The sequence below is a fragment of the Microtus ochrogaster genome, chromosome 5 (genome assembly GCF_000317375.1).
Source record: "Microtus ochrogaster isolate Prairie Vole_2 chromosome 5, MicOch1.0, whole genome shotgun sequence".
Taxonomy (NCBI): domain Eukaryota; kingdom Metazoa; phylum Chordata; class Mammalia; order Rodentia; family Cricetidae; genus Microtus; species Microtus ochrogaster.
In genome coordinates, this window is record NC_022012.1 from 82,121,234 (window position 1) to 82,135,688 (window position 14,455).

At 44.4% G+C, this 14,455-nt stretch overlaps 1 protein-coding gene across 1 annotated transcript in view; it reads left to right on the forward strand.

Annotated features, from left to right (window-relative positions):
• Window positions 1–356: 356 nt before the first annotated feature.
• The window catches only part of Cdc25a (cell division cycle 25A), a 21,024-nt gene continuing 6,925 nt past the window's right edge, over window positions 357–14,455 (forward strand). Inside the window, 9 exon segments of the mRNA XM_005347968.2 lie at window positions 357–932; window positions 1,875–1,951; window positions 4,316–4,358; window positions 5,316–5,352; window positions 6,027–6,128; window positions 7,561–7,680; window positions 9,423–9,557; window positions 10,308–10,382; window positions 10,550–10,781. Coding sequence (XP_005348025.1) covers window positions 763–932; window positions 1,875–1,951; window positions 4,316–4,358; window positions 5,316–5,352; window positions 6,027–6,128; window positions 7,561–7,680; window positions 9,423–9,557; window positions 10,308–10,382; window positions 10,550–10,781 — 991 coding nt within the window. The 5' untranslated portion in view covers window positions 357–762.

Here is a 14,455-nt window from a genome sequence, read left to right on the forward strand (position 1 = left end):
GGTGGCCTTCTAGTCCGTATGCCCCCTAGGGATGTGCAGCGCGGGAACTACACTACCCAGGATGCAACTGGAAAAGAGCAGCCGGCCTTTCCGTCCGGACTAGCGCCCCGCAGGGAGTTTCCTTGACTTCCGAGCCCCCTTCTCATTTCTGCCACTTCCCAACTCTTCAGGCCTAGCTCGGCCTGAGAGAGGGAGTGGCTTCGAGGAGGCCCGCGAGTCTTCCTCTTTTCCTTCTTATTGGTCCAGCTCAGCTGTCATTCGGGAGCGAGGGGAAGTTTGCTTCCTGATTGGTAAATTCCGTTTGGCGCCAAGTAGGAAAGGGGCGGGGCGGCGGCGTTCCTAGTTGTGCAGCAATTAACGCTAAGGCCACTTTGGTGGTGACGGTGTTGAGGGTCGCTTCTTTGCTCGTCGGGGACGGAGCAAGGAGGCTAGTTATTCCGGGCGGTCGCCTCGAGACTCTCGGCCCGCGGAGTTTGTTTGGATTTAATCTCGAGGTTGCAGGCACCCGCCCGCCTGCGGGCCTCGCGGGGCCGAGAGGGAAGCACCGGTGCCTGTGGCCGGCGCCTGCCGAGTCCCCGACGCTCGCCCGTCCGCGCCGCTGCCCGTGGCGGTCGCGTCTCGGAACCGCGGGGTCGTGTTTGTGTTTGACCCGCGGGCGCTGGCGGCGTGGCACGCGGCTGAAGCCGGTGCCAGCGGGGCGGGGCCCGGCGCAGCGGAGGCGGAGGAAGACGGAGCGGGAGTCCGGGCAGGCCCGGCGGCGCCATGGAACTGGGCCCGGAGCCCCCTCACCGCCGCCGCCTGCTCTTCTCCTGCAGCCCCACTCCTGCTCCGCAGCCCACGGGGAAGGCGCTGTTTAGCGCGTCGGCTGCTGGCGGACTGTCCCCTGTCACCAACCTGACGGTCTCCATGGACCAGCTGGAAGGGCTGGGCAGGTGAGAGACCGGCGAGCGATGCCCCAGGCCGCTGGCCTTTGGTCGACCCTTGGGATGATCTAGCAGGACGCAGGGTTTGTCCAGCTGGTCCTGATGCTCGGATTCGGGATGGCCTGGCCAGGACCCGCCATGTGCACCCTCCCCCCCCGGGCAGAATGTTGGGCGGGAGAGGCCGTTCGGATAGTCCAGGGCTATCCTCAGCCCGAGCCGGACCGGGGAGCGAGGGAGACTGCTGGGCTGAGTATCTTGTTCACCCCCTTCAGATTTCTCTGTACTCTGTCTCTGTTCCAGGGAACTCTGGAATCTACCCCCACGGGGGGGGGGGAATAGGCCCTCACTTCTACTTTTTATGCTGAACAGCCGGGCCGGATCTGAGTTTCCTGTAAGCTTTGTTCCTTCTCAACAAAGGGACATGGCATTTTCTTTTCTTGCATTTCTGCAAAGTCTATGCAGGCTCTTGGCCGGCACGTTTCTTCCAGCTCCCCCTCTACCTTCTCCTAGCTAGCCCTTTCTACTTAACTTTTCTGTGTTGGAAATATTCGTGCGCTACACTACCACAACAGCAAAAACAGATTCCTCTATTTTTAGTGAAGTTGTTTTTCCTTCAGTCTTGGGACCCCTTTTCTAAACAGGTCAGGATTTTTCCAGCCCCTGAAGAGCTGGGGTTCCTGTCCTCACCTTTGCACTCACTCCCAGCGTAGTACCTCTAACCAAGGCTCTCCTTTAAGGAAATAACCCAGCATTTGCCACAGGCATGGCCTACAATGTGGCCCAAGGCCAGATCCACTCCTTTCTTTGTTCAAATGCCAACTGGGTTCTGGGTGGCCAAGTGTGAGTGTGGGGTGGCCTTGGTTTCGTCTCAGGATAATAGTTCGGCAGCCTGGCTGCTTTTTAATTATGTCCTAGGAATTGCTCATGCGGAGGTATTTCTCTTGGTTTCAGTGAGTGTGAGAAGCCAATGGAGGTGAGAAACAACAGCAGTCTACAGAGAATGGGCTCCTCTGAATCGACAGATTCAGGTACTATTATTTATGAGTGTGTGCACGTATATATGGAGGTGCCTGCCAAGATCAGAAGGCATTTAGAAGAGGCCCTGAAACTGAAGAGTTACAGGCCACTGTGAGCTGTCTGATTTGGGTGCTGGGAACTGAATTTGTCCCTCTACAGGAGCACCAAGTGCCATTAACCAGTGAACCAGCTCTTCAGTCCAAATTTATATGTAGATCACATTGGGCTCAAACTCAGAAATCCGTCTGTCTCTTACCTCTTGTGTGCTATGGTTAAAGGTGTGGATTACTGTGCCCCAGACAGATCCAGGTATTTGTTCGATCTTTGCCATTCACCTTTGAGCCAGCCATGTGGGGAGTACTATTGCGAACTTCCCACATCATGTCTTTTTCCTAGGAACTTAAATAGTAACACTACATGTAGAAATCATGGCATGGCGTGACATGCTATTTAGTGTGAAGTGAGCCCCTGAGATCAGTAGTTTATGAAGAGAAAATAAGTGTTGAGTCTCTTTTCTTTCTTTTTTATTTATTATGTATACAATATTCTGTCTGCGTGTATGCCTGCAGGCCAGAAGAGGGCACCAGACCTCATTACAGATGGTTGTGAGCCACCATGTGGTTGCTGGGAATTAAACTCGGGACCTTTGGAAGAGCAGGCCTTGCTCTTAACGTCTGAGCCATCTCTCCAGCTCGAGTCTTTTCTTTTTAAAAATAACTTCATTTTTATTTTATATGTGTGGGTATTTTGCCTGCATGACTCTCATATTACATGCCATGTGCATAGATTTCCTTGGAGGCAATCTATCTGACAGAAGAGGATGTCAGATTCCCTGGAACTGGAGTTCAAGACAATAGAAGCCACGTGCTGGGACTTGAGCTCTGGTCCTACAAGAATAGCTGCACTCGCTCTTCTGAATTGTCTCTGTACCACTTTTTTTGTTTTTTGAGACAAGGTTTCTTTGTGTAGTCCTGGCTGTCCTGGAACTCCCTCTGTGGACCAGGTTGGCCACCATGGTTGTAAGCCACCATGTGGTTGCTGGGAATTGAACTCAGGACCTCTGGAAGAGCAACCAGTGCTCTTAACCACTGAGCCATCTCTCCAGCCCCGTCTTTTATTATTATTATTTTATTGATATTTATTGATCTCTACATTTTTCTTTGCTCCCCTCCCTGTGCCTCCTCTCTACCTTCAATCCTCCCCCAAGGTCCCCATGCTCCCAATTTACTCAGGAGATCTTGTCTTTTTATACTTTCTACTTCCTATGTAGATTAGATCCATGAATGTCTCTCTTAGTGTCCTCATTGTTGTCTAAGTTCTCTGAGATTGTGGTTTGTAGGCTGACTTTCTTTGCTTTATGTTTTAAAACCACCTATGAGTGAGTACATGTGATAATTGTCTTTCTGGGTTACCTCACTCAATAATGTTTCCTAGCTCCATCCATTTTCCTGCAAAATTCAAGCTGCCAATATTTTTTTCTTCTGTGTAGTACTCCATTGTGTAAATGTACATTATTTTCCTTATCCATTCTTTGGTTGAGGGGCATTTAGGTTGTTTCCAGGTTCTGGCTATGACAAAGCTGCTATGAACATAGTTGAGCACATGTCTTTGTGGCACGATTGAGCATCCTTTGGATATATACCCAAAAGTAGTATTACTGGGTCTTGAGGAAGATTGTTTTCTAATTTTCTGAGAAATCACACTGACATCCAAAGGCGTTGTACCAGCTTGCATTCCCAATGGCAATGCAGAAGTGTTCCCTTTTCCTCACAACCTCTCCAGCATAAGTTGTCATCAGTGTTTTTGACCTTGGCCATTCTTACAAGTATAAGATGGAATCTCAGAGTTGTTGTTTTTTGTTGTTTTTTTTTTAAGATTTATTTATTATGTATACAACATTCTGCCTCCGTGTATGACCACACACCAGAGGAAGGTGCCAGATCTCATTACAGATGGTTGTGAGCCACAGTGTGGTTTCTGGGAATTGAACTCAGGACCTCTGGAAGAGCAGACAGTGCTCTTAACCACTGAGCCATCTCTCCAGCCCCTCAGAGTTGTTTTGATTTGTATTTCTCTGATGCTCCTGTCCACTCTTTAAGACACAATCTCACTTTGTACAGCAGACTGGCCTCTTGGAACTCATACCTAGATGGTTATATTTTTCATTCCCATAAATTAGTTATGTGATTTGAAAATAAAATAATTCCACAAAAGGATATGGGTCACTCTTATCTGAAAAGCAATCTTGATATCAATTGGCTCTTGAATCTTGTTTCGCTTATTGGTATTTGAAAATAGAAGAGACTCTATGGAATAGTTAGAAAATGTTACTTAAAAACATTGTTTCCTAAGAATTTTGTTTTTATTTCTCAAAGGTTTCTGTCTAGATTCTCCTGGGCCCTTGGACAGTAAAGAAAAGTATGTATTCCTTGCTTTTAACTTTTATGCTTAGAAGAAAAGTTTTCCTTAGTCAGGCCTACTGGCACAGGCTGTAGTCTCAGCTGCTTGGGAAGTTAAGGCAGAAGGGGCAGAGATTCAAGGCCCTGTCTCAATAAAGGTGAAGGGGCTGGAGAGATGACTTAGTGCTTAAGAACACTCGCTATTCTTCCAGAAGATCTGAGGTCAATTCCCAACACCCACATAGCAGCTCACAACTGTTTGGTTACTGAGGGGATCTGACACCCTCATACAGACACACATGCAGGCAAAACAACAATGCATATAAAATAAAAAAGATAAATTATTTTTTAAAAATAAAAGAAAATGAAGAGCTCAGTGATAGTGCTTGTGTGGCGTGTGTGAGGCCCTGGCTTTGCTAAAAAGAAGAGGACAGAAACTTGTTCATTTGTTCTTGATACGGGATCTCATTATGTAGCCCTGACTAGTCTGGAACTCAGATATATCTGCTTCTGCCTCCTGGTTGCTGGGATTAAACTTGTGTTTCCTTACTTGTTGTCCAGACTTGCTAATCTTTGGGTGAATATTTCATGCAGTGGGCTAGACCTCTGCAGTTGGCTGTTTGCAGTGAGATGCTTGGATCCCAGAAACACTGCTGAGAATGAATACATTGTTTTGTGTCAGCAGTTGCCAGGATATTCCCTCCTTTTTCTTAGCTGTGGTTTCCCTTGCTCCACCTTTTGGCATTAAAGCCTTAAATGAATGTATGTATTTTAAGAGATACCAGGTTTTTCAGTCTCGATGCCTAGTGTTTTGGGTTGCTCCTGGGACTGGAGAAGCTTTAGACATTCATCCTTATCTATCTTTGCTACAATGAGACCCTGACTTGCCCACCCACTCCCCAAACTATAGGTTAAGCAATGTGAATCTGCTGATATACATACCTCTTCTCACATTTACCTTTTGATCTCATTACAGCCTTGAAATTTCCCTCAGGAGAATACATTCCTTACCTGTAAGTTCCATTGTCATTTTGAGCTAATACCTGTAAACTGCCCCCAAATGTCAGCAGCACCTACATTTCTAAGACTGAGCAGTAAGGTATTACCTAGAACAGCTTCAACAGCCTGCCTCTTGTGGACTTTGTCCTCAGTCCCAGTTTATCAGAAAAGGTTCCTATTACGCAACTGGTACGAGGTTTAGCACTATAATATACCTGCCAAAGGGGCTATAAGCCTTATATGATTAGGTGTAAGGCCATTCTAAGTTATAGTGTTGGTCACATTTACTGGTTATCTGCTGTAGTATATGGGAAGCTAGCTTTCCCAACCCCCACTTCATTTCTTTAAGAATGGAGGTTTTGAGCCAGGTGGTGGTGACCCCAGCACTTGGGAGGTGGAGACAGGCAGATTTCTGTGAGTTTGATTGATGCCTGGTCTGCAGAGCAAGCTCCAGGACAGCCAGAGCTGTTACATAGAGAAACCCTGTCTCAAAAATGAGGTTTTGGCTGGGTGTAATGAATGGGTCAAACCTGTAATCTTAGCACTTGGAGACTGAGGCAGGAGGATTATCTCAAACTCGAGGCCAGCCTGGGATGCAGGGTGAAACCTTATCTCATTTTGAGAATAACGAAAACTTGTGTTTTTGTGCTTCTTTACTGAATTCAATTTCTCTTTTTTTCTTTGGTAGCAGAAACTCTTGGGTTGTAGCCCAGCGCTAAAGAGGAGCCATTCTGATTCACTAGACCATGACATCTTTCAGCTCATCGATCAGGATGAAAATAAGGAAAATGTGAGTATAGTATCCACAGGGTAACCCAGGCTGGGAGGGAAGCCTCCCAGGTGGCTGGGCTGCTGCCTGATGACTAAGCTATGGAAAGCCACACCGGGCCTTTGCAGAGAAGTCTGCTGCAGGAATGTCTGTTAGTCTCTTATATGTCGAGAATTTAGAATGGTACCTGGCAGGTAAATGTGGCTGGATTTTAGTAAGTAGCTTTTGTGAGGTGTAATTATATCCATAAATAGTTTTTTCTAGAAGTGTTTACCCAAGATTTTTCCTTTTTTGGCTCTAACACTTAGGTGACTTGTAAGCTTGTGAAAATTTGTATTGTGTTTGGAAAACATTCCACACTGGGCCTACCTAGCAGAATGTTTTCCTTACACCTTATTTTCTGTGGATAACTGCCAAGAATATAAACACTAGAATATTGAGCCAAAATCCAAAGGCATGCGAGTTCTGTGAGTCTCAGAATATCTGAAATAGTAGCTTTGAGGATGATGTGGTTCATCTAGAAGCCTGACTTTCCCCTAAACTTTGTAGGGTGGCGTGTCTAAAGCCGCTCAATCTACTTTCGTATGTTTAGTGTTTCCCATTCCCTGCTAAAATGCCAGAGTTTATCACCCTTAAAATTTCTAGGTTTAATATAAAACCAATTGCCTGTAGGAATGCAGATTCTGTTTATGCCATGGATTCCCTTGTGTGCATGGAACTGTCTGTCCACCTCTAGTGCTACCAGACCACAGTTGTATAATCTGGCTCTTGATCCAAGCTTGACTTCTCCAAGGCTGCCTTCCTGGAAGCTTTGTTCTAAACAGGAATAATAACATAGGCTAAAGAACTTTCTGGAGGTGTCCTTTAAGATCTAATGTGGAAGACCTAGTTTCCATTTTGAAGTTAGCCTGGTCTATAGAAAGTTCCAGGACAGCCAGGACTATTACACTGAAAAACCCTAACTGGGGGTGGGAGGGAGGAGGCCTATTTTCCTTACTTGTAAATAGGAGCAGTCAAGTTGTATTCGATGGTTAGACAAGTTTATGTTCAGAAAGTATTTAGTAATATAAAAACTGCTACTAGCAGTTGCTGTTTTTAGTACTTAAGATTGGATGTATGGGGCTGGAGAGGTGGCTCAGGTTAAGAGCACTGGCTGCTCTTCCAGAGGTCCTGAGTTCAATTCCCAGCAACCACATGATGGCTCACAACCATCTGTAATGAGATCTGGTGCCCTCTACTGGCCTATAGGATATTTGTAGGCAGAATACTATATACATAATAAATAAATCTTTTAAAAAAAAGATTGGATGCATGCATTTTTGTGTTTATGGGTGTTTTACTTTTGTGTTGGTGTACCATGTATGTGCAACTTTATTTACCTGCCAAGCCATCCCACCAGCCTTAAAGCTGTTTTTTATGGACAGTAGAAAATATATCGAATATTGTTTTGCAGGAAGCATTTGAATTTAAAAAGCCTGTAAGACCTGCATCTCGTGGCTGCCTCAGTGTTCATGTACATGAGGAAAATAAAGATCTCTTCACATACAGGCAGAACTCAGCCCCAGCTCGTATGGTATGTGTTGTGACTTTCATATAGGGAACTCATCATGGGAATAGGATTTACAACACTGCAGTCATGTGTGCATGCATGCATTCATGTGTGTTGTACCAGTATGAAATTTATTAATGCTGAGCGTATGGTGAATGCCTATAACTCAAACACTTGGAAGGTAAAGGGAGGAGGGCCAGAAATTCAAGATTTTTTTTTCAGCTTTGCCATGATTTCAAGGCCAGCCTGGGCTACATGAAATCCTAGTTTCAAAAATTTAAAAAAAAAAAAAGGCAAAGATTGTTTTTAAAAAGATTTAAGAAATAAATTTTTTTAAAGGAAGTTTACTATTATTTTAGTTGACTCATGTCTGTAAACCCATTTGAAAGGCTGGGGCCTGTGAATTATCTGGAGTTACCTCATTTGGCAGATTAGGAAGTTTCATTAGAGAAGCTGATTTATTTGACAAAAGACATGTAAATAGTAGACCAGAATTTAACTGTAGATTCTCTAGTTCATAACAGTTTGAGAATATATTGAAATAGAAAATATTTGGTGGATGCTTGGGAATCAGAATGCCAAGATTTTCTGTGATTGCTTGATCATTAAAGGCACTAATAGTTATAGGTGCTGCAGACTTTTAAAAAGCCGGTGTTAATTTTACTGGTTTGGCTTTTGTTTATAGAATTGAGATTCTTGTTGTTTGTATTTTTTGAGACAGAATCTCTTAAACCCCAGGCTATCTTCAAATTTTCTATGTAGTTTAAAACTTCTTGAACTCATAATGCTCCTGTCTCTAGGATTACTAGTGTTTGCCACCACAGCCAACTGGTTTCCAGGTTGGGGTGTCAAATAGGTGAGGTGTCTGCTCTGGTAACCTTAAACATCAGTTTCCTTTTATTAAACAAAAAGCAGAGGATTCTTTGAGTATGTTGGTACAGGTAGTTCCAGCTAATGCAGGGCGGAGACTGGGAGCACTTAGTCTTGGGGAAGAACACAGGGATTAACTGAGGTGACAGTGTCCTGGGGTTTAAATGGGGTTATAGCTGCAAAGATTTTGTTGTAATGTCTAGGACATAATCATAATCCCTCAATTTAAAATTGAGCAGGTATGTTTTCTTTTTTTTTTTTTCGTTTTTCAAGACAGGGTTTCTCTGTGGCTTTGGAGCCTGGTATGTTTTCTTTTAATTCTTTTTTGGTTTTTGATAGAGGGTTTCTCTGTGTAGTTCTGGCTGTCCTGGAATTCACTCTGTAGACCAGGCTGGCTTTTAACTCTGACATTTGCTTGTCTCTGCCTCCCAGTTGTTAGGATTAAAGGTGTGTGTCACGGCTGCCTGTCTAAAATCATTTTTATTTTTGATTATGTGGGGAGGGGGTGCATATGAGTACAGATGCCTGAGGGGGCCAGAGGTTAGAATCACATGGACCTACAACTCCAGGAAGCTGTGAGCTGTCTGAGGTGGATGCTAAGAATCAAACACTTGTCGGGGTGAGCAGGTTTCCCTTGTTTCCATCTTATATACTATCGCAGCTTATACATGGTAGTGCATATAAGCTCATGAGCTAAGCAGTGGTGATGACCCTTAATCCCAGAAGCAGGGTGATCTCTGAATTCAGAGTCTGGTCTACAGAGTGAATTCCAGAACAGTCGCAGCTACATGAGAAACCCTCTCTCAGGACCAGGGAACCCCATTGCTTTCCCCTGACCTCTGAGGACACCAGGTTCACATATGGTGCACTTGCATATCTTTTGTTTTGTCTTCCAGCTCTCTTCAAATGAAGGTGAAAGCAGTGAGTCTGGAAACTTCAGTCCTCTTTTTACATCCCAGTCACCTGTGAAAGCCACTTTGTCTGATGAGGATGATGGCTTCATAGATCTTCTGGATGGAGAGAATCTAAAGGTATCTGTGGGTGCATGGTTATGCCTACATTCTAGACACCACTGGAGAAGCCTCCTACATAAAAACAGTTCCTGGGGTCTCAGCTGGCTGATTAGTTCATTTTATGAGATTATTGAGACTTCCCTGCTTGACTAAATCCCGTTGCAGCGTGGAAGGTCACATGATACTGGTGAGGTCCTTCTGTCTTACTGCTAGCCGGCCTTTTAGGAGTAGGGAAATAAGAATGTGTTTTTTAAGTTTATTATTTCATAATTTTACACATGTCTTCTAAATTTAAGGTTTTTATATTATGTGCATTGGTATTGTGCTTGCATGTATGTCTGTGTGAGGTGTCAGATCCTCTGGAACTGGAGTTACACAGTTGTGAGCTGCCATGTGGATGCTGGGAATTGAACCCTGGTCCTCTGGAAGAACAGTTCTCTTAACTGCTGAGCCATCTCTCCAGCTCTTCAGATACTTCTGTAGCTAAGATATGGCAAGGTTCAAGTTCTTTTGTACTAGCCCTCCCTGGTGGTGCATGCCTGTAATCTCAAAATACAGGATGCTGAACAAGGTTGCCATAGACTACAAGTGAGGCCAGCCGGTGCTCTAGGCTCTTTCTCCAATCACAAAACAAATTATTCAGACATGCTTGGCATTCTTTAGTAAAGTTAATTACAAAGCATTTAGATTAATGCTAATCTGGGCTGGGTCCTTTTCTTCCTTTTCCTCTGCTGGATCTGTTTAAAAGCAGTTTTTCTCTTCCTCTAGAATGATGAAGAGACCCCTTCATGCATGGCAAGCCTCTGGACAGCTCCCCTTGTCATGAGAAGACCTACAAACCTTGTAAGTTATTCCGGTATGTGGAGATTTGAATAGTTGAGCCACTGAACAAAGTAGTCCTTAACTGTGTTGACTGGAATAACCTAGGATTTAGGACCTAGGTTTTAGACTGATTGTTATTTAAGTGGTCAAATTTTAATCCAGAGTGGATCTGTCTCTTTTACCCTAAGGGCAATCGGTGCAGGCTGTTCGACTCCCCTTCCCCGTGCAGCTCCAGCAGCAGCTCCAGCACTCGGTCCCTTTTGAAGAGAACAGAACGATCTCATGCTGAAGAGTCTCCTCGAAGAAGCACGAAGCGGAGGAAAAGTGTGTCCAGTCCTGTCAAAACAGATGTTATAGAGCCAACCCAGGAGGTTAGTTGTGCAAGCTCTCTAAACATTTCTACTTGATGGTCCTATCCTTGCCAAGCCTTACTCTATTTTTCTAAGACAGAGTACGGGGTTTCTGTGTATATTACTAACTGTCCTGGAACTGTACAGACTACACTGTTCTTGAACGCAGATCAGCTAGCTTCTGCCTCTGCATTGCTGGCATTGAAGGAATGTACTACCACCTGGCCTAGAATGTTTCTGATGGTGAAATACAGCTTTTTTTTTTTCTTCTGTTCTGTTTGATTTATTTAGGCGTTGTGTTATTTGTTTCTATTAGGTTTTTCTTTTGCTTTGGCTTTTGAGGCAGGGTCTTGCTCTATGTTCAGGCTGGCCTGGACCTTAAAGTGACCTTCTTGTCTTTGTCCTGGTGCTGGGATCACGGGTATGCACTACCATACATGACTTTTTTTTTTTAATTTTTATTTATTTATTATGTATACAGTTTGTATGCCTGCAGGCCAGAAGAGGGCACCAGATATCATTACAGATGGTTGTGAGCCACCATGTGGTTGCTGGGAATTGAACTCAGGACCTTTGGAAGAGCGGGCAGTGCTCCTAACCTCTGAGCCATCTCTCCAGCCCCCCCATACATGACTTTTATCTGTCTCTCATTCATTATCTGTGCTATATCTTTAAAAAAAAAAAAAAGATTTACTTATTATTGAGTGTTCTGCTTGCATGTCAGAAGAGGGCACCAGATCTCATTATAGATGGTTGTGAGCCACCATGTGGATGCTGGAAATTAAACTCAGAACCTGGAAGAATAGCCAGTGCTCTTAACCTCGGAGCCATCTCTCTAGCCCTTGTGCTATATCTTTTTTTGTCTGTCTTGTTAAAGAACTTGACAGTTATCACAAATCTAGGGGTTGCCACTGGCCCATGGCCCTAGATTTTTCAGAGGGGTAAAATTGCTGGGTCATGGGCCAGAGCATGGTTCGATTTGGCATATACTGCCAAATAGTTTTCCAGAATGGTGTATTCAATAGCAGTATATGAGTTGTATTTGTTCTGTATTTCTGAGTAGTATTTGGTGGTGTATAGCTAGCTATTCATTTTAGATGTTTGTATTACTTACTTTTCCATTGCTGTGAAAAAACACCATAACAAAGCTAACTTTAGAAAGAAGAGTTTGTTAACTGGGAGATCATGGCGTGTGCCTTTAATCCTAATACTCAAAAGCAGAGACAGGCAGATCTCTGAGTTCCAGGATAGCCAGGACTACACAAAGAAACCCTGTCTTGAACAACCAATAAAAAAAGAACAGGGCTGGAGAGATGGCTCAGCAGTTAAGGAGCATTGCTTCCTCTTCCAGAGGTCCTGAGTTCAATTCCCAGCAACCACATGGTGGCTCACAACCATCTGTCATAAGGTCTGGTGCCCTCTTCTGGCCTTCAGGCATACACACAGAAAGAATATTGTATACATAATAAATAAATATTTTTTAAAAAAAGAACAACGAAACCCAGTGACAAATCCTCTAGCAGCTTAACTTCTGAGCCTCCCAAAGCAGTGTCATCAATAGGGACCACATATTAATGCTCCAACTATAGGAACATCTCGTTTTAAACCACCCTAGTATTTTAGTGATATGGTATCTGGATTTGTGGAAGTTCATTCTTTTGTTATTCTGTGGGTTTGGCTGTTTTTAGTTTTTCGAGACAGGGTTTCTCTGTGGCTTTGGAGCCTGTCCTGGAACTCGCTCTGTAGACCAGGCTGGTCTCGAACTCACAGAAATCCGCCTGCCTCAGCCTCCCGAGTGCTGGGATTAAAGGCGTGCGCCACCATCGCCCAGCTGGGTTTGGCTGTTTTTAATGAATTATGTGTGTGATTGTTTTGTGCGCATGCCTGGTACCCACAGGTCAGAAGGCATTGGAGCACTAGAACTGGAATTGCTCGTGGTTGTGATCTGCCATGTGGATGCTGGAAACTAGGTTCTACTAGTGTTCTCTATCCGGGGGTCAGGGAGTTGGTTTGTTTGGGTTTTATGGGTAGGGGCATATAGCCACAGTGAACATGTGGGGAGGTCAGAGTACTGCTTGGAAACATTTATTTCCCTTTCTACCATGTAGGTCCCAGGCATAGAACTCAGCAGCAAAGAATCTTGCTGTGCCATCTTACTGGCCCCTGTATGGTTTTGTTTGTTGTTGGTTTTTCGAGACAGGGTTTCTCTAGCTTTGGGGCCTGTCCTGGAACTTCCTCAGTGGACCAGGCTGGCCTTGTCTATCAAGTGAGATCCACCTGCCTTTGCTTCCTGAGTGCTGGGATTAAAGGCCTGTACCACCATTGCCCAGCTGTTTTGTTGGGGGGATCTTGAATTTTTGATTCCTGTCTCCCTAGTGCTGGAATCGCTACTATGCCCAGATTTGTTTGGTTTGAGTTTTTGGGTTTTTTTTGGAGACAGGGTTTCTCTATAGCCCTGGCTGTCCTGGAACTCATTCTGTAGGCCAGTCTGGCCTTGAACTCACAGATTCTCCTGCCTCTGTGCTGGGATTAAAGACACCACTGTGGTTTCTTTTAATGGAAAATAGGGTTTAGAGAAAGTAGTACTGTGTACTCTAAGGGTACAGTGATCTTCTAAGTGAAGGGGGGAGGAGGGGGTTATCATCAAAGACAGCTGTCCGGAGCTGTCTCTCAGCTCTAACCTGACAGGCTGGGCTTGGGAAAGAATCTTAAGGTGCTCACTCATCTCCACCCTCTTCTTTTTTTTAGATAATACCTGTGGATGCCATGACTTGTGGGGAGGTCAGGCCACAACTTCCCAGAGTTGGCCTCTCTCCACCATGGGTTCCCAGGATTGCTAGCAGGCATATAATATACAAGTCCTTTCACCCTCTGAGCTGCCTCTGACCTCATCATGCCTTTGACAGACTTTGACAGCATATAATATACAAGTCCTTTCACCCTCTGAGCTGCCTCTGACCTCATCATGCCTTTGACAGACTTATACTCTGTCCTTGGAGGAGGGGTGGGTTGTAATGGTTGGTTCAAAGTCCAAATCTCCCTCCCCGGATATAAATGTTCAGGTTGCTTCTAGATTACTAGTTTTCAGGCCTGCTTACACAGTGGTTCCTTTTGTCCCTGTTTGCTGGAGCTGTGCCAGGCTGCAAGAGGACAGTCTAGAGCACAGAAGGCTCTAATCTAAGTGATCTTTACAACTTCTTGAGTCTGTTTTCTCACAAAAACAACCTTATCAGAAGTTGGTGGACTCTGCTGAGATAAAGTAATTACATTTCATTTTGTGAGATACAGGACAATGATCTGTTTTGGTATTGGATTTGGTTTTTGTTTTCTTGTTTGTTTGTTTTTAGGCAAATATAGCCTTGACTGGGCTCAAGCTTGTATAAGTCCTCCTTATTTCTGGTATTGCCACTCCTCAGCTTGATATTATCAGCTTAATAGTCTCTTTATGAACAATGAAAAAGAAAGTTGCTAGATATGTGGGGCATACCTGTAATCCTTATGGATCTCTGAGTTTGATGTTAGCCTGGTCTCCATTAGCAAGCTCCAGAGTTCCAGGCCAGCCAAAGATACACGGTAAAAAGGATAGAGGGGGTTTTCAGAAAAATTCAACTATTTAATAAATAATAGGACCTATCTTTTTTTTTTTCCTTTTTTTTCTTTTGGTTTTTTCGAGACAGGGTTTCTCTGTAGCTTTGGAGCCTGTCCTGGAACTCCCTTTGTAGACCAGGCTGGACTCGAACTCAC